We start from the raw sequence: 20,525 nt of genomic DNA on the forward strand, positions 1-20,525 counted from the left end.
AAGAGCCCCACAGCCCTCCCAGTCTTTGCAAGATTGGCGAGGCTGCCCCATGTACCAACCCCTTAGTGCTGTCCGCATCTCATGCAGGTTGCAGAGACCTCTTGCATGCAGTTCCTATTCCCTTCCCTCCTCCACTCCATATTTAGCAATTTAAGGCTTTGTGCGACGGCTTACACGTGCATCACGATTTGTTTGCAATGAGTGCGCAACAGTGGATCCCAATCTAGTTTAGTCCACGCCAGCCATCAAGGCTTCCCAGGCAGCCAGACAGAATCCAAGGGACTGAAATGATGTTCAGCATTTAGGATTAAAATTATCAGGCATAAATCTCACTCCCTCTGGTTTCTCCCAAGTGCCTGCCATTTTGTTCCAGCTTTAGAGCTTCTAAACTTGCAGAAGAGAGGTATGCAAGACATGGGGATAGTTTTCCCCAACACTGTTTGCCATTATTTGCTAAAATGTCATGGCGATGGGAAGTTTGCTGTAAAATGGAGACTGAAAGCAATATTTCTGAGTGTATCAAACTGCAATCACAGTGTGTTACAAGAGTTTCTAGTGCTTTGGAAAAGGGGGCTGATCTTTTCTATACATGGAATTAATTGCGGCCAGGGGCACAGTGGCAGAGCAGTGAAGGCATCTTGTTATGGCCCTGGAGGCATGAGTGGAAGCCCTACTCCAGGCTCATGCCAAAGCTGACCTGGGTGTAAGTGGGTACCTGATCATTCAGGTTGGGAAGTCAAAGTTAACCAGACATAATGCTGGCCCCATTACTCTTGTGTGCTGTTAGCTAAGACTTTGGTGTGCTTTAACTACAATAGCCTAACAGGTTGCTAGGCTCAGATGGACCTTCATCCAATCAGCTATGCATCCAATTCTTCCACCCAATTGTACCATGTTATTAAATGCATTTCTTTTCTTTTAGAAGTGTTTTAGGAGGCTGGCGTGGGACACGAATGAGAAGTTAATGATGTACAGAAATGATTACATCCCCATTGTGTTGTATGGGTCAGAGAGTCTGGTTTTAACAAAGATGGATTTCAGCTGGTTGCAAACTGCAACACTGAGTTTTAAAGGCAACCATTGGGACGCTGAGAAGAGACTGAGCAAGAGATAACTGTAGCAGCTGTAGGAAGTGAGCTGAAAGATGCAAGTATAGAAAGAGGAAGATGAACTGAACATGCAAAAAGGATGCATGAAATTGTGGAATGAGACAAGGTAGCAATGAGGTGTACAGAAGGCAAGCACCCAGAGGGGAGACCACATAACGTATGAGAAGAGGAGGTATGGAAGGACACAGCTGCAAGAGGTGGGTCCTGGAGGAAACTACAATGGAAACCTGAAAAAGAGTTGGATGGAGTCAGCAGCCTGCCAAACCACCCACTCGACAACTGATCACAACACCGACAGCACGTTCTCATGCTTTACAGTCTGTGTGGGCCCTTCCAGACGCAGGCACACCTGGATCAGACACAGCGAAGGGGAAGTCAACCAGGGAAGATTAGTGGTAAAAATTCAACAAGCAATTGCGCTTCTTGTGAGATGCAATACACACACACCAAGGACTTTTTGCAACAAAAGGTACTGCTTTTCCTGCGTCCCAACCACCATGGAGCTGAGTGTCCAGCATTGCACCCTCATGCTCTGCATGTACAGTATTTTGAACTGAAATCACCACTCCCAGCAACTTGCTAAAGGCAGATTTAAGAAGAACCTCTTAGTTTTTGAATGCTGTAACATGTAGCCACCTACAACTAGATGTATTGATTCCTGTATTTTTAAATTGGCCTGGCCTTTTTGTCAGTGCAAATAGCTGAGGATGCTGTTATTAACAGGCACAAACACCCTCATAAGGACATCCAAGCACCTCACTGTGGCTGGCAACCAGGTCCTTAAAAAGTATTTAAACAACTGCACCAGCATTCATGTGAACACAATAAGGAGACCCAGCTGGGGACGAGTATTTGGCACACCGTGACTTTTGACTATGATTTTTTTTCTCTGACCAGAGAGGCACTCTCAAACAGAAGGATTCTGTTTATTTCCAGGACATAAAAGGGGAAAATGCTCATTATTTTTCCTTTAACTTTTTTCAGAAATAAAAAAAACAACCAATTGTAACATGGAAAAAAAAATTCTCACCACATAAGAACTCTTCAAATATTTCATCAGCTCCTTGGATTTCTGGATAAAAACACTTAACTTTTTAAAAGGAACGTGGAACAACTAACTCATCTACCCCTGAGGTCACTGAATGTTTCACACCAGCAGTAACTAATTCTTCAGTGCTTCATGTCATCCTGCCGTGTTCATTGGAAAGCTCAGTGCTTCTAAGGATCACATCCTGTCTCCAGATGCTGGTACGCAGCCCCCCCATCACAAGGCAATGGGGGTTGTTAGAGAGGACAGCATGTAGCTCCCAGGCAGAGTCCAATCCAACTTCTAGACAAGGCAACAGGAACTTTCTTCCATTCCCTTCCATGGAGTTGGACCAGCCCTTAATTAAGTTTTGAAGGCTGCGTACTTCTTTGGTCAGGCAAAAGGAGAAGACTTTAGCAGCGGTTCACTGCTGTTGGAACAATTGCTGCGGCTGTAAAAGATAAGTCTCCATCCAGATGCAGGGCGGGGGGGAATGCCGCGTCCACCTCTCTCTGTCTCTCTCAAGTTTGGGTTATTCAACTCGCCTGCAGTTCTAAGCATGACTTGCCATTCAGACAGGCTTTTTGTTTCCCGTGCTTTTTTTGATTTCTAGATCTGGGGGAGGAAATAGCCAAAAGAAATGGGTTCTGTGGCCTTGGCTACTGCTGTGTCAGCATGGCTGCTTACAGCGTGTGTGTCATCTTAAGAGAGCATCGTTAGTTCACAGATGCATGGCTTGTCCTACAGCATGCCCATGTGCTGTGTTTAGCGTTGCTGCATTTGCAGTATCCTGAGAGGACCTCTTTCTGTCAAATTAATAACCTCTTCTGGTTTCCATTTAAAGATGCAACCATTCTCCATATGTTTGTAGGACAGTAACATAGGAGGATCAAAGGGGGCATTCTGTGAAACAAAAAGGAAAAATGCACATTTACTTTAACCGTTACACTTCCAAAAGCAAAAGGGCTCTTTTTGTTATTTTAGGAGAATCATGTATTAGGATTTGCTAGGAGAATAAAAGGAATGATTAGACCACGATAAAAATGCCAAATTGTATTGATAACAAGGAGGAGTATGACGAATGAATCTGCATGGCTTTCAGCTCAGCGATATCATGCGCCAGGCTGTTTTGAGAAGTGATAACATCTTATTTGATTATGGGCAAGAGAAATGGTACAAAGTCTCACAATTAGCAGACACTACAAAAAGGCAAGAAGAAATTAGGCCATTTTCTGCCTGCATTTGTTACTGCTGTCTTATGCAGTCCTGCGTGCGTGGCAGTTCCAGGTGAAGGAGGTCAGTACGGGGCAGAAAATCTTGCTTGCCAATGTATATACAACCTGGGAAATGGAAAATTTGGGGAACCATATGTCATTCTTTCCAGATGGGAAAAAAAAATCACCATGGAGCTGTTGCTGCCTGGGATCGCTGCATTATGGGACCCTTCTGCAGACAGATCTGAGTGACTAGGTAGCTGAATCAGAGCCTCCTGGGATCTGAATCCGTGGTTTCAAGGACCTGTGATATTATTACCGCTATGCTTAGTGCAAACCCTGAGGCAAACAGGATGCTGAGGCCACCAAGCCACTGCTGGAGAGATGGGCATCTACTAGTGGGGCAGGAAAACCCCAACTGGATGCATGTTATCCCTGCTTCTGTGCACCTGTGCTGAACATGGGCTGGGTGGAAAGCGTATTTTTCAAGTATTCATAGAAGAATTTCACGGGGAATTTCTGGAGCAGAAATGGACCCTTTTTCTCAAGGGAGGCACAAGAGCACAGCAGTTTTCTGGACCAGCTGGCAACAAGGCTCAATAGGCTCCTGGGCCCAGAGCTGACACAGGGAAACCCTGCCTAGACAAGGTGAGTCTTGGTTGCACTAAAGGACAAAAAACAAAAAAAGGCTGCAACAGAGCCAAATAAATCGTTCTGCTAGAAAACAACAGCATACAGCACCATCTAATGTTTAGCAGGCTGTAAAACAATCGGGGAGTGAAATGGCATGTGATGTGCTTATTTGAAGTGATGCTCAGGCCTCGGTTGAATTAGGGCACTGTCTAAAACCCTCAGTTTCCAGCAGGCCAATGGAAGCATCCTCAGTTCATGAAGAGGAACCTCCCACGTTGAAACACAGGTCCTAGCTGATGCTGAAAACTGCAGTCCTTGCTTCACTGCAAAATTCAGTGCAAAGGAACTGTGGGATCCATATGTGGGATCAATATGTGAGACTATGTAAACCCGGAGATGCACATTGGTGGGGTGGGGACGACTGGGCTTTCTATCTGGCACTAACCTGGCTAAATGCCTTCCCTCCCTGGCAAATTCAGGCATTTGAGACATGAAATGCTGAGAACAAGGCTGTGGTTCCACATGCCCGGCACTGCAGAGCCAGGTAATATTTTGCCCAAAAGGTTGAGATGTGCATTCAATTTGGCATTTTTATCTCCTTCTAAGAACTACAATGTTTTGGCTGGTTAATGAGTGTGTTTCAGAAAAATCAAACGTGGTCTAAGAAATTGTGTGTGCACATATATGCACACACAGACACGGACAAATGTACCATGCATTATATGGATAATACATATACCGCATGTTTAGTTTCAGTTTGAGTCGCATGAATTGGAACTTATTTAATTCTGACAGAAGAGCATGCATTAATAACCCCCCGGAAATTTAAAAAACCCCTTCATTACCACCTTGATGCAATCCTGGTATACTTTTAATAATTGGGATCTGAGCACTTCAATACAAATACAGTAGTTTTAGCTTTTTATGACCGCTGCCGGCATGATACCCTGATAATATTTGCAGTCTCAGCTTAATATTTCCCCCAAAATAAACGTGTAATAATAAGTGCCACCTCTACTGTATATTCCCATTTTGCTATAGCTGAATGTTTTCGCTTTCTGGAATCCCCCCAGCTCAGAGGTCCTGATAAAGGTCTTATAACATCTCCCAAATTAAAATGTATGCCAAGCATTGCATCTTTATACTTTGCAGACAGGTGTCCCACACCAGCTGTTAAGAAGATGATAAGAACCGTATTTTAATTGATTGGCGGGGAAGGGAGTTTGGTTAATCTGAACCTTTAAAGCCACCCTAAGGCCAGGGTACCTGTTACAATACATTAGACTCATCTGAGAACGTTCTTAAAAGAAGAGGTCTGACAGAAGGTCGGGGCGACAATGAATCAGATGCCTTCCTACTGTTCTGTAATAGTGAGGCAAAAATACTTAAAGAAGGTGAGAAACTAAGATCCCCAGTGATGTAATAATAAACTACTTATATCATTCTTTTAAGGTAACTTCCAGCATGAAAAGACACGTTATAAACGCCAGGATTAAGCTGACCATTTTTTTTTTTGGAAGAGCACCACTAGTTTCAGGCAGTGTCAATACATCAAATTAGGGGTTCTCAGCAACTCTGAAATTCATCCCACTTGTTCAAAAGTCCCATTATAGGCACCCAAATTTGACAAGAGGAAGAATCCACCCTCCCCTGCTCCTGACTACTGTAGACACTGAGAAATGCTGAAAGTACGTGGCCAGCACAGCTAGGTGACAGTGGGACCACTAGGGTTTGCATAAACTGTTCATGCTGGAGTTTCAGGAGTAAACCATACCTTTCCCATGGCAAACAGCTGTAATTGAGAAGTGTAATTAGTGCAGTGAGTTCTGACAGTGATTTCTGCTGTAGAGATAAATAGCAAATGTTCTTTATTGTGATATTACCCTACGTTGTTTTATTAGGGAGTAAAGTGTATGCAAGAAGCCACTGCTAACCTCTGGGCTTAACAAGTTTGAGATGCATTATTTACTACAAAAATCAAATGAAGTTGCTTGTTGTTTCCATGGGTCAGAGAAATCTTTACTTGATGCACTAACAAACAGACCAGAAGAGGGGAAGACTGGGCTATCTAAAGAAACTGAGATTCTTACCAAGGGTGCAAGTTTTTGGAGCTACATTGATTTCCACAGAGCTACACAACTTACCGTATGTTAGCTAAGAGTCTGGTCTAAGAGGCAGACTGCAGTTCTCCGAGGTTGGATCTTGTCTTAGCACCAGCATGTGGTTGGATATTTAGATAATGGCAGCCCCTTCAGGTCACTACTAAAATGGAACTAGCTGGACTTAATTTGATTTGTGGCATGTACGGGATAATTTGGATAAGGATGATGCTGCCTCAGGCAGGGGGTTGGACTAGATGACCTCTGGAGGTCCCTTCCAGCCCTACTTCTCTCTGATTCTCTAGTTGAATGTTTGACCAGCAGAGTTGCAAAACCAAAACAGATGAAGGGGGTGACGAAATACACTTAAATAAAAAAAAATATTGTTAAAAAAAAGTAAAGCATTTGCTGCATCAGCAGATCAAAATATACAAATGATCAGCCATTATGCCTTATGAAAAGGAAATGAAAGCAGGAGAGGCAACATGTACAATTAAGAAAGGGAATCACCTTATTCACTCCAAGAAAAGGTGTGATTGCTGGAAGTTTGAGAGAGCATGAAGATAGTGGATGTTCCTGAGGAAGGAAGGCGTTTCGTTACCTAGTTCACAACAGCACAAAAAAGATAGGAAATTGCAGGAGAACAGAGAGAAATGCAGAAACCAAGGAAAATACGAACACACTTTGCATTGCAAAAATATTTCCACATAGAGACATAAAGCTCAAGCAGGCAGAGAGCAGCTAAAGAGAAATGCTATACAAGAGCAATATTTTAGAAGAGAAACCAGAACTTACAGAAGGCCAGAGCCTTGAGACATGAAGTGTGCTGAGGCCAGCGGTCTGTTCTCCTTCCCCCACCCACCCCTCCGGCCCTCCTGCCTTCTCAACTGCCTGCACAGACACCTGAGAGAGCAGAGGCCAGGCAGTATCATGGTGTAGAAAATGTTCTGGAAATCCTACTTCTCTAGACTAGCAATGGAGTTTGCTGCTACCGGGAGAAACGTCACATTTTTTTCCTGCTGTAGCTCATATCCAGAGGACAAAATAAATGCTGATTTTGGTGACAAAAAAGAATGGGGGTCAGTTCTCTTCTCCCCTCCCAGCAGCAGCAAACTTCAGTGCTGCTCTATAAAACCGATGGCCAACACGCCTTGTACTGTATGGCAATTGCTGCCTGCACTGGCTTTTTCCTGCTGCCAAAGCAAGGTAGGCAGCAACAGCTTTGGGGGTCAAGCCTTCCCTGCCCACCATGCCATCTTCCTGGTGCTTCTCCCAAGGTGGCACATCCAGGGCGTGTGCAACGCTCACCCACCTCACATTACGATACTGCTACAGCCAGTTCTTGTCAACTCCAGGGGGTCTGGATTTCAACTGTACTTTCTCAAAAGGAGACACAGCAACCAGCAGTGCTGGCCCTGAAGACTTTTCTCACATTCTGGAAGTGTGAGCACCTAAATGCACGGCTCAGTTTTGACTTCCCAAGGAGGTAAGGGCATCCCTCTCTGAATGGGAACTGGGGCCCTGACTCCCTTTAGTTCCTTTGAAAAAGAAATCCAGCCCTTGTTTTCAACTGGAATGAGTTGAGCCCTTTAAGAAAAAGGCTATTTCCTTAGTGTTTGGTCGGGGATACAGACCTATGGCTCCCAGCATCCAGTTCTGACCTGCTGACCTAGGATTATAAAACAGCAATTTGAAAAGAGACATCGTATGTTCAGCGTATGCAAAAACGTACAGTATGCTGTATGCATGCAGCACACTGTAGCTCAGCTGAAAAACCACACCAATGGTTTTCTTTTTTATTTCTCTAAAAGCATCCCCAGCAGCCAAAGCCATAGGCAGGAAAGGTTGTCTGCTCAGCAGTGCGAGGCAAGATAGGCCAGTTCCCAGGTGAACGGCCAATTTGTAATCCAGTCTTTATAACTACTTGATAATTTCTTTCCTGTACCTGCTTCACACCAGCAGTCTGGATCCTGATGGATCTGAGAGCTTTAATGAGAATCACCAAACTTGTGTGCTGGAAGTTAAGTGTCTTCCCCAACTAGGGGAGCAGCAAGGGTCATATGCCATTGATATGGTGATCGATGACAGCACTCCCAATGACTTTAATGAGGGGAAGTTTGCACCAACCAAAGACTGGTTAAGGACATGCCTTTCACATGAAGGGTGAGCATCTTAATGACAGACTTTTGGGGCAAGGTGGAAAGCCAGAACGTATCAACCCCATCCACTCAGAAAATAAATCTTGGGTGTCAAACTGCTGATCTATCAGATGCTGTTGTCTAAATTCACAGAAAGGCCCGAATCTTGCCGCTGCTGAAGCCAGCAATGGTTTTGCAATGGACTCCAAAGTGAATTTGGTAGACAGAGAACTTTTTTTTTTAAATAACTGGAATTGTCACGTTACATTTCTCCTTTCCCAGCCTTGACGATATCAAACGTTACTTCAACTCCATTGCCAGACCTTTCTTTCCTGCTCAGCTTGAATCTCAAAAAACCATTAAGCTATTTTTTTGATCATCGAAAACAAAAATGGATCAGGAAAGAAAAATATCAAACTTAGCGACTCTGAATAATTTGGCCACACTTGATAAAATTCAGGAAACTTCCAAAGGGAGGTTTTTCTTTTTAAAAGAAGAAAAGCCATAAGTGGTAGAGGGTTAGAAATTGTCTGATAGACAGTGATTCAAGAAGTGTTCATGGCATATAAAGCTAAAACAGGAATGAATAAATGGTTTGACTAATTTCATTTTTGCACGTATGTATATATTACTCTACTTCGGTGGTTCTCAACCTGGGGGCCATATGCGACCCAATCAGCACACTGCTGTGGCCCATGTGACATCCTGTTAAATGGGTACACCAGAAGTAAGTTGTGTGGGTGCAGCCCATTGAGCCCAATTGCAAATAGGTTAAGAACCACCGCTCTACTGGTATTCTGTCAAAGTCATCCATCAAAAGGCTTTGGAGAAATATCTTGAGGTCCGAGGTTCTCCTTAATTTCCAGTTAAATATCCATTTTTGGCCAAAATACAGAAGACGGAGAGTACAAGTTGTTCCAGATGAAGAAAGTGCCTGAGGCTTACAGTAGAACCAAAACAGTTTGCTACGGCACTATGAGAAAAGTCATCCCCCTCTTAAATTTACTAAGTAATTTAACATTTTCATTGAACATAAATTCCTAGTTAACTTAGTGTCATTGAAGGCATGAATGATTATAGCAAACCTATGCTACACCCTGTGGGTCAGGTATTACCTAGGAAAATAGAAAGCAATGATCAGAATGAGAATCAGTGGTGGCGTGCCACTCCTAAGCCTGCTGCAGACTTGATGTTGAATGTAAAGCATTAATATACCCTCTGAAAAGCAATGTACCAGAGGAGGGAGGAGTGTGGCAAGTCAGGCTGCAGGACGGCAGCGGGGAGTTAGCAGTGCTAGTAACCAAGGAGGAGAACGGGGGAGGCTCAGATGGGATGATGCCAAGACGGTTGTAACAACCTGCCAGGGAACGTAAGTCTGTACTTCACATGATCAAATGCCACCTTGCATGCATGTTGTAACCCTAGGTGTACTGGCACTGAGGATGGGAGGCAAGGAAGGCAAAGGTGAATGGGCATCTAACATAAGCTCACGCTTATAGGGGACAATTGCCACGTTGCACATCTCCTCCCGTATTTCTTCCCTATTCTGTCACAGAGAGGCTTCAGGAGGATGGCTGGTCCCTCTAAAGGAAAAGCCAGTGTTTTCCCTGAAGAGGCAGTGGGTACATACAAAGAGGAAGGCTAGCTTGAGGGTGCTAGCTTGGGTCTGTACTGGATTCCTATGCCGTTGTGCTACAGGCGTCCTTCATGACCCTTGCTAAATCATTTAACCCCTGCCCCTTGGGATACAATGTGGGGAACAGTATCACTTCCTCTCCGGTGATGATCATCACGTTAATGACTGTGAGTTGTTCAGCGACTGTGGTGATGGGGGGCTCTAGGAGAAGTCTATTCTCACCGACTCTGAGCTAGCTGTCAAGGCCATGGGCAGCCTGGCAAACGGAGAGCGAGAATTTAATCGGCTCGCCCACAACATATCTGCCTCGACTCTATTGAAGGGAACAAGGAAGGCGATAGAAAAACACTGATGATCTCACCCATCAAAATAAAAAGCCAGGCTCAGATCCAAGATCTCACCTCAAGTGACTTTGCGAATAAAACATCTCTGGGCAAAAGTTTGCAAGTTTTGACAGTCAATTAGACTGGCAGTGAAGCTGGACTAGTGACACCGAAAGCAAAATTCAGTCCAATTTGATCTGGACTATAGGGGATTTTGACTTTCTATAAGAGAAAGGTTTTGTGCTCCACAGAACGTCAAAGTCTGAATGAAAAAGCCCTGTACTGAGTCTGCTGCTTAATGCAGATCTGAACAAAACTTTTAGCTACTTTGTTTAGTACATGAAGCGACAACATGCTGAGACTCTCGGAAACTTATACCTGGATATGGAAAGTGCACTTTCACCCTGAGCTTTGTAAGCATGGAAGAAACTCTGCAAGAAAGGAAAGTACATGGTGCATAAGCAGTCCTTACCTGGGCTTTCCTTCTTACATTTTTAAAAACTATTAGAAGAATCTCTGGGAAAAGGCTGATGAAGATCAGGAGGATTATTGCCAGCCAGCTTGATAAAGAAGTCACCATATGTGCAAATACAAAATACATTCTTTGCTGCTTCAGGAAAGGCCTAGAAGAAAAAATAAGAGACAGGTACTTTCAGATATTGCACATGGCTATGGCAGTTTTCCCCTTGGGCAGGTTTCCCAGGAAGGTTCAGACCAGAGGTTTTATAGGACAATATTTCAAATGTGGGTGTATTTACAGCCCCCTTAACACATAAGAGTGCACACAGCCTGACTGCCACGTGTGTGCCCCCGGCTTCTGCTTTCATGTTGCTCCCTCTTCTGCTTCTCCGTCGGCTGCCTGCAAGCTCCTGTGACTTCTCTGACAGCAATTAGCAGCTTCATCCTAGCAAAGGTTCATACCTGCTTCTCTGGTCTCACTGGCAGCTCAGCCCCTGCCTGGCACAGTTGCTCCCTGCTCCTTATGGAGTTTATCTATCTGTGCTTTCCCAGTCTCCTCTTCTCTCTGCCACGACAGCTCCAGTGACTCTTCTTACGCTTTGCTCCCCTCGGCTTACGGGCCTCTCCCCCAGCTAACATAGTGGTTAACTTTCCTCGCTTCAACCAGCTCTCTCAGTTGATGGCTCCTTCTCTCCTGTCTCAAAAGGTGGCTGCTGGCCGTCCCAGCACAAACTCCTGCCCAACTTCCCTCCGCAGCTCCCTGAGCAGGGGGCTGGACTACATGACATTATGATATCCTTTCCAGCCTTCCTTTCCTATCATCGCTCGATCGCATCATTGCCAAATCATTTTGTTGTGAATTAAATTATTTTATTTGGAACTTGAACTCATCTAAAGGTTTTTCTGAGATGTCTTCGGATGATGGAAATCCAGTCGCAGGCATCTTTCTGCCTCCCGCGATGACAGCAGGGAACTGACAGATGCTTGCAGAAGACGGCTGCTAAATAAACGGTGACAAGAATTCTAATGCAGTCGTTGTTTAACATTAGCTCCAAATATTTAACTGTGCACAGTAAACACACCGGGGGAAAATTCAGGCATTTGAATGCAAGGAGATAGCTGGTGAGGTTACAGACCAAATTCGATTGAACTTCTTACAGTCCAGACCAAACAAAGCTCACAGCTCTCCATAAAATGACTCGCGTCATCTCCATTTATTTATTGGCAGGCTCCAGGACCAAACCTAGGGCTCAGGATGCCTTCTCCTTGCCACTTAGAGGGATGAATCTGCAATATGTCAAACACAAAGCTGACAGCCAATAAAGTGTCCTGAATGAAGGCTTGTTTGCTATTTTAAGACATGCTAGCTGAAATCCCGTCTCCTTTGCTATCCATGGCAGCGCTCTCATTTCTGTACGGCCAGAATTTCATGTTCTCTTCTGCTGGCTCCATCCCTTTAGGCATCACATACTACCAACTCCTGCTCCAACTCCAGCTCTTGCTTTCCTCAGGGTGCACTCTACCTCCACTGTATTTTCTCTCTATCTCTCACCTTCTACCCATACAGAATCAGACATATTTACCGGGACACCTGACCATTAAGAAAATGGCTTTAAGATGCCACCAGGGAAGAAGCTAAACCACACTGCTGTTGGACTCCTGCCGTGGTGCTGTCTGCTCAACAGGCTGCATCTTTTGTAGACTTTAGCTAGTGGGTATTTGATCGTTTTGAAGCTACTCTCCCCCATTCTCCTCTGGCTCCTAGAGGCGAAAAATCATCATCCTCTGTCATCTTCCCACTCCGCGGCAGCTGGAGGATAGGAAATCCTCTGAAGACTTAGGAAAAACTAGGCTGGAAGCCCTGTTCACACTTGCAAGGTTCCCTTGCAGCCATGTGGCCTAGAAACTTGTTGCTCTTTCAATGAAAGCTTATTTTCTGGGAAGGGTGACAGTATTAGTCATGGACAGCCCGCAGCCTGCTATAAGCAAGTGCATTTTCCAAGCTGCAGTGAAAAAGTTCCCAGGCTTCATTGTAAATGGATAATGCATCATTGAATTCCCCTCGCACCTGGGGTGTCCCTGGAGGTTAGAAATTATTGCTGTGGAAGCAAAGATTATGGCAGCTGTGCATTTGGAAACACTTTATAAAGAGCTTCATTAGTGGAAATATAGATTTCAATCTCTGTCTGATGCCTTGCGTGGTTTTTTCTGTGCTTCTGTGTTAATATTAACTAGCATTTAATAGTAAAACACATTAATTCAAAAAATCAATCATCTTTCCCCCCCTCCTGCATACTATTTCTGAATGCCTGAAGGAATCAAACTCTGCGGGAGCATTATACACATACAAACACTGCGTGTTCTCCTAAAATATGCACATATATACATATATTGTCATATATCTAAATCAAAACCAAAAAAAGATACTTGCCAAATGACTCCTCCCCAAAAGAACGAGAAAAACACATAGAAGGCCAAGGAGCCCCAGATCACAAAGTGGTTCATCCAAGTCCAGAATCGAGTATCTAGTGCTAACTGCACACACAAAACAATAGTTAAACATAAATCCATAGTTAACAGTTGCAATGCACACGTTGCAGTGCCATGTACGTGATCGACTTGACTTCATCACAGCTGTTCTCATTTCATTTAGGTGTTCAAATGTACTATTCGACCATCTGTTAGCACAGGTCCAGCAATGAAAAACCATGTAGACACCAGTACATGCCAACAAGAGACCTTCCCCAAGAGGTTTTAATTTCCTTTTTCATGATGCTGGCTTGTAAAGTCTTTGGGACTGACTCTGGGAATAAAAAGTGCAATGCTTTTGTGAAGCATTAATGCAGGGGCAGCAGCAAGCTCAAAACACTGAGCATTAGCCTATTCTAATGCGCATTAAAGCATCACTAAAAAAGTACTATTTAGTTAATGCACATTAAAATAGGCTAATCTGAATTAAGCATCGCTTTAAAACCATGCTCTTTAGTTAATGCATATTAGGACAGGCTAATGAGCATTTTCCTAGTACAACAGAGGTACTAGATTTAATGTGCATTAAGTAAAGCACGTTGATGCACATGTGGACGCACCCTCTATTATCTATATTAACCAATCAAATTCCCTGCTTTGTCTTCCCTGCTGTTTAGCCCTGACACATTGCAAGGTTTTTTATAGGGTGCTTTGTGGTGTGTGAGAAGGGTCCAGAGTGGATGAGCTCACAGATCCATTGGGCAAAAGGTTGACTGTGATCAGAGGGGACTGGAGTCGAAGACCCAGGAGACTCCTACCAGCATTATGTTCCCATGTTCATGTTCCCATGTTCATATATATATATCCTACTAGTATTGGGCCAAGACCAACAGGCTGCCAGTAGAGTATGGGTGACCGAGCACACAACACACTAGTCTGGCTACTTGGTAGAGCTTTTGGGACTCTACTACAGTACAACATTTATCTGACTGGGATGTGCCAATATTCCTGCTGGGACTAAATCTCGGAGATTTCTGGCTAGAGGGTCTTGCCCCTCTGCTCAATGTCAGACTAATCACCATATTTGGGGTCAGGAAGGAAATTTTACCATGAGGCCAGATTGGTAAAGTCTGTAGAGATTTTTGCCTTCCTCTGGGTGGGGGGCATAGCCCTCTTCCTTAGATCTCTCAAACTTATTTTAATTACCTTGACAGCAGCAGGACACTGACTGCTGTGGTCCCCGTTTTGCCCGTGGCAGGTTAGGCTGTGTAGCAGGATTGATTGGGTGGTTTTCATAATAGGTTAGACAAGGTTTTGTATGGGATGGTTTGGATAGGAATGATCCTGCCTCAGGCAGGGGTTGAACTAAATGACCTCCAGAGGTCCTATTTAGCCTTACTTATCCATGATTCTCATGTAGTTTTATGCCACACAGCCCCAAGTCATTTAAAGGTGTGTGAGCCAGGATTAATTTAATTTTTTAAGACTGTTTTATGAACCTTGCATTTCCTTTTCTGATAGCCAAGGAAGTGAAGGTATGGAAGGAGAGATGAGACAAGAGAACACACCTAGGCAGATCAGAAAATAGGATAAAAACAGGTATACAATTTACAGAACAGGAACACATATAAACACATTTGCATGCATGCTCTCACACACACACAAAACCAAGTACGAATTACAGCCTGGAATATAAATCATGTGAGCTGCCTTCACAGTAAACACACTACGATGCGTTTAACATAAAAGGAAAAACGGAAGAACACAAACATAAATATATGTGGAAAATGCTACTGGTATCTTAAAAGCATAATCTCATCCTAAAGTGCATGTAGGCTTTTTTAAATGATTATAACAGAATTAGCTTATTGGAAATAAAGGCAAGCTCTCACCTTTAGTGTGACAGTGAAGACTAATATGGTAAAAACAATAGTTCCAAAGGTCCAGTTTCCAAAAACCTGAAAAACATTTTCAATTATCATATGTATCTCTGTGTGGTTTGCTGGAAGAACAAAACTAACTACACAAGCAGTAATGAGGGAGGGGAGTGGAAATTCAATGGAAAGTGACTGTTTCCCTAGATTTAGATCTACGAAGATATACACCAGACACTCTTACAAAGCTAGTTGCCCATTACACTATTCCTGGGCCATGCAGTACCATACGAACAATTCACGCGTTGTTGTGACAGTACCAAATAAGTGTTCTACTAACAGAAATGTTTATGGAGAAGACATGTCATTTTGACCACTGGTATTTAAAAGTTTCAGGACATTTACTTTGTGTTCTCTCATAATACAAAGCCAACACGGCAATTCATGGAATTTTTCCCCCGTTAGCTGAATGTACAGCTCGATATATTCAAACTAGAACACACTTGTTTTGCTTGCACATACTAGTGACTATGCACAACAAAGAAAAGCAGATACTGCATATAGGCCAAATGATGGCAATGAATGGGACAGGTGCTTACCAAAGGCTGTCAAGATCTGAATGCATACATTAAAACAGAAAGTGAAATGTAAAAGTTTGAAAAAATGCAAAAAAATTAAAGTTCATAGGAGCGAGGAAGGATTCAATCAAACATACATGGATATCATGAACAATTGCTGGTAGCAGTTCTTACAGTCATAAGCGTTTACGAAACAGGACGTGACCCTATGCGTCAGTTCAGCGTCACATATAGATTCAGCCTTTCTGGTTATTTACTCAACATCCTGATGCTAAAAAGGTTTCATTCAGTTATAATTAAAATGAGAATATGTATCCATGGGTATTGGGATTACAGCACAGGGGCTTACCAATGAGATGCGGTTATAACAACTTTAAAAAAAAAAAAGTTGTATGCATATATGGTCATCCTATGTAAGTTACTCAAATTTCAATAGCTATTTTTGAAAGAGCCAGGTTTGCATGGTTACTTGGAGAAGGTGGGTTTCATCCTACCACCACTGTGCACCCAGAACTCCTCTAAAAAAATGCATGGAAGCTGTGAGCGAAATCCGTGGGAGGATGAGGCCTAATGGTTTGAAGGCAGTCATGTCTGTAGGAGCGACTATGGTACTCAGACAGCACAAGCACTTTTAAATTGTTTTCATGGCACTTTGGAAGAAGCTTCATGTAACGGCACTAACACAATATTTCATCGTGTGACTTCGTAATCTCAAGTTACTTTTGTGCTGCTAAAGCAACCATGACTTACATGTTACTACATCATAAGACACAACAAGACATGTTACACAGATTTATGCATATATATAATTATATAGAAACACACAAACACACTCAACAGGGGGATTTTTGATTTTTTTTTTCAGGGGGAAGGGGTTAGGGGGTTTACCTTTCCATTATCTTCTAATGATGAATTTTGAAAAAGAAAGTAAACTCCGAAGAAAAACACAAGTCCTTCAAAGGCGCCCAGAAAGGTCCAGTAAAAGAAGGGCTTCCATTGTAACATGGCATTATCAGAAATTTTCCTGTGAAGCAGAGGAACAGGAGAATCACTTTCCCTTTCAGAGCTGGATGCAAAGCCCATGGACGCCAATGAGACTCCTGCTCAGTGCAGCGGACTCTGGTCCAAGGCTCTAATTTTGGTGTTCAGGTTTGTGCATTAAAAAGTGAAAAGTAGTTCACTATATAGAGAGACCCCAAACTACATTAAAATATGGAAAACTGTTGATTAGAAGGGGTCATAAATGGGTCAAGCATATTACTGTGGTAGCCTCTCAGGTTTGGACAAGGAGCCTCAAATCCTGACTCAGTCCAAACGGAAGGAGAATCGCTATGTTATTACCCAGTTCTGTGCCACAAAAGCACTGTGCAACTTAACACGGGTTAAGGTTTGTGGCAGCTGAAGTCTAAAACAGGACAGTAAGAAAGGAGCAAGCGATGTGGCACTACCCTTGCTAGAGCCTCCCTCTCTCGCCATTCCCTCTCTGTGCTCTGCTCCTTTCCAACACATCTCTTTCAAAGGGTAAATTTCTACAAGTCCACAATTATTTGTCGTAGATGTTTTGAAGCTGGCACGTCTCCTTTGTTAAGGGAAAGACCTCTGAATTGTATGCAGGGGGTACCGGACCCCAAGGCTCTGCTGAGCTGGTTCGTTGGTGAAAGGAGGTAGTAAATTAACTTGCTGTGGGCTCTGGAATGCTTTCACATAAGGGATCCTTTGCCCTCGGCAAGGCTGTCCTTGTATGAATGGGCTCCCTCTCGTGGACTGCAGCAGTGACAATAGCCATGTCTCGGAAAGTGCAAGACCTCGGCTGTTTTTCCTTGCCCTTTAGCAGCAGACCCAAGAAATACGCTCTGAAACCAGACAAAGGGAGGGATTCCAAACCCCAAAGAAAAATGCAAACACCCTCAGCTTTGAGACGAATTTACAAATGTAATGCAGTGCCTAGATATAGTGTCCAGGAAAGACGCGTTTAAAACCAATAGCATCATGCCTTTCCGAGAGAAGTTTCCACGGATCTATATCATTCAGCATTCTCCATGGCTGGCATTTTGGGGGTGAGCAGGAGACAGGCTTTACAATGAGAAACACCACCACTGATTTCCCTTCCATTAAAACCAAAAAATGCATGGCGGCAATTTCCAGCAGGCTGCATCTTGCAAACAGCTGCAGCATGGGGTCTCTTATAATTATAGTTTATAATGCAAAGGCTTGCTGACATTCAAAAAATTACGACGTTACAAAGCTCTCACCCAAAAGGGAAACGGTGTACTGTCATTTTGATTTGCAGGGAAAGGTTGTATAAGGAAAATCAGATCTTGCAGGCGCTGGGTCAGGGCAATCATAAGAACTTCTTTACCCCAAATTCTCCTCTGTATTTGCATTTTATGTCCTGCAGCACTTTTCATGAGCAAGATTTGACAGTGGCTCACGACTATAGAGATCTGCACTGCAGCAACTCAGCAATTTACACAGCAGCAGCACAGCAGCCACTTTGCATTCAGCAACACATGTAAGGTCGTGAATATTAAAGTTAGAGCCTGTTTAACTGAACAATTAATCTGCTTTTTTTTTCCCCCGGTTTGCATGTGCTAGCATTCATACTACTCATTACCCTGTCAGGGTGACTGCATTTGCTATACACTATCCCACTATAACTAGCATCTAAAAATAATGCAGTGGTATTTTGTTAGAGATGAAGATGCCTGAGCACCTCTTATTAAAGCAAGAAAAGCCCCTGCTTTGTTACGTATGCTAACTCATTGAGATGCAGGCAGATGACACTTTACAATGTGGGGGGGAAACCTCTTTGGCAGGCATGCCACAAAATAAGCCCCTGACTATGGCTGAGCTCACTTTTCTAATACTTGTGCAAATGTGTTCACTGCTCCCCCACCCGTCACATCTTTCTCCAACCCTGACAATGAAAAGGTGAGTCTGCCAATGTAATGACCAAAAGTACAATTTTGATGTGCCCAAGACCCATTTTCCAAAGGAGCTTAAACACCCTAATCCAATTTGAAAAGGGGTTTGAGAGCCCCTAGATCAGTGGTTATCAACCTTTTTTCATTTGTGGAACCCCTTGGAAATTTCGAATGGAAATGCATATGCCTTTGAATTGTAAGTGAAGGTATTCACATACTTTTAACAGATCACAGTCATCTTTTGTGGACCCATTAGACACAGTCTGCAGACCCCCAAGGGTCTACGGACTACAGGTTGAAAACCACTGCCCTAGATCAACTAGAGAAGTTGGGGGTTTTGTTCATTTAATGTTCCTTCCATGCATGTTTGCTGACTGCAAATGCCTCAAAAATAGTACTTAATTTACATTTTTTTGTAATGATTTTCACTTGGATTAGAAGGAGGTTCGCTTTACAGCTGAGTGGCCCGAACACTGATCTGGGACCCAGGAGAGCTGGGTTGGATTCTGAGCCTGGCCTGATTTGTCTCTTCCCAGAAGTTAGTTCACTTGCCTGTGCCCAATTTTCTCTATACACAAAATGGGAATAATGACATTCATTTTGAAGGGCTTTGAAAAGGAGACCAACTGATGGAAAGTTCCGTTTTACAGTCCCGTCCAGTAACTAGACATAGGCAATGGGATGTGCAAGTAGTACTCTAGTTCCCAGGCATAACTCCACTTAACACAGACATGAGGGAGCAAGTAGTGAAACAACGCTGCAAGAATACCTGCCTCACCCTTGTGAAGTTGAGAGAGCAGCTGATCAGCAACACTGAACATCACCAAATAAATCCTAGTAACAACCCTTAAGACCTGCTGGAAAGCTAAAGGTTGGGCTGTGTGGAGACCATGCAGGATTCAGTGGTACTTACATATACAGTTGTGGATCTGAGGTCAGAGTTTCAATGTTGATATGCTGCTCCAGCAGGCTGTAGGCCAGGATCGGTAGTGATGTGAAGCAGATATTGTACATCGTAAGGTAAGCAGCATCGTAGAGAGGCTTAAAAGACCGGAATGGGGAAATTATAAAAAGTGAGTTCAGATGGTGAAACCTGTCCTTCCTCAAAAAAAATCCCAATTGTTGTTCGCTGCATACATAGCCCACATCATATTTTTGTCAGGGCACAGAGGGGAGCAATATGATCCGATGGAGTGGATGAGTTAAAGACAGGTGGCATTTACCTGTAAGCCTGTGCTTATTTCTAAATAATTGGAGGAGGAGAAGAAGGTGATTAGGAATGGTCAGTATGAATTCACCAAGGGCAAGTTATGCCTGACCAACCTGATTGCCTTCTATGGCATGACTGGCTCTGTGGATGCGAGGAGACCAGTGGATGTGATACACCTTGATTTGAGCAAGGCTTTTGAGATGATCTCCCACAGCATTCTTGCAGGCAAGCTAAAGAAGTATGGGCTGGATGAATGGACTGTAAGGTGGACAGAAAACTGGCTGAAGCATTGGGCTCAGCGGGTAGTAATCAATGGCTTGATGTCTAGTTGGCAACTGGTATCAAGTGGAGTGCCCCAGCGGTTGGTTCTGGGGCTGGTTTTGTTCAATATCTTCATTAATGACCTGGTATATGGCACAGAGTGAAGCCTCAGCAAGTTTGCACATGACACCAAGCTGGGGGCAGTAGTAATAGGGCTTGGTTTTCATAGATACCGAAACAAATTGGAGGATTGGGCCAAAAGAAATTTCATGAAGTTCAGCAAGGACAAGTACCAAGTCCTGCAGTTAGGGCGGAATAATCCCATGCACTGGTGCAGGCAGGGGGTGACTGGCTGGGCAGCAGCTCTGCAGAAAAGGACCTGGGGGTGACAGTGGACAATAAGCTGAACAGGAGCCAGCAGTGTGCACTTGTTGCCAAGAAGGCTAATGGCATCCTGGGCTGCACTGGTAGAAGCACTGCCAGCAGATAGAGGGAAGTGGTTATTCCTCTCTATTCAGTACTGGTGAGGCCACATCAGGAGTGCTGGGTCCAGTTTTGGTCCCCCACTACT

General features: G+C 43.7%; 1 protein-coding gene across 6 annotated transcripts in view; it reads right to left on the minus strand.

Moving 5' to 3' along the window:
* Window positions 1-1,997: 1,997 nt before the first annotated feature.
* ATP11C (ATPase phospholipid transporting 11C) overlaps window positions 1,998-20,525 on the minus strand; it is an 83,430-nt gene continuing 64,902 nt past the window's right edge. For 2 of the 6 annotated variants that reach the window (XM_019521342.1, XM_019521343.1), the window contains exons 24-30: window positions 19,397-19,524; window positions 16,448-16,583; window positions 15,000-15,065; window positions 13,070-13,173; window positions 10,652-10,802; window positions 6,593-6,658; window positions 1,998-3,039 (exon numbers count right to left, since the gene is read on the minus strand). In XM_019521342.1, coding sequence (XP_019376887.1) covers window positions 2,902-3,039; window positions 6,593-6,658; window positions 10,652-10,802; window positions 13,070-13,173; window positions 15,000-15,065; window positions 16,448-16,583; window positions 19,397-19,524 — 789 coding nt within the window. In that variant the 3' untranslated portion in view covers window positions 1,998-2,901. Of the gene's footprint in view, window positions 3,040-5,249; window positions 5,346-6,270; window positions 6,400-6,592; window positions 6,684-10,651; window positions 10,803-13,069; window positions 13,174-14,999; window positions 15,066-16,447; window positions 16,584-19,396; window positions 19,525-20,525 lie in introns of all 6 variants that reach the window. The other 4 variants (XM_019521346.1, XM_019521345.1, XM_019521347.1 and 1 more) reach the window with 4 other exon arrangements.

The sequence above is a fragment of the Gavialis gangeticus genome, unplaced genomic scaffold, assembly GCF_001723915.1.
Source record: "Gavialis gangeticus isolate Ggan-Ray unplaced genomic scaffold, GavGan_comp1, whole genome shotgun sequence".
Lineage (NCBI taxonomy): Eukaryota > Metazoa > Chordata > Crocodylia > Gavialidae > Gavialis > Gavialis gangeticus.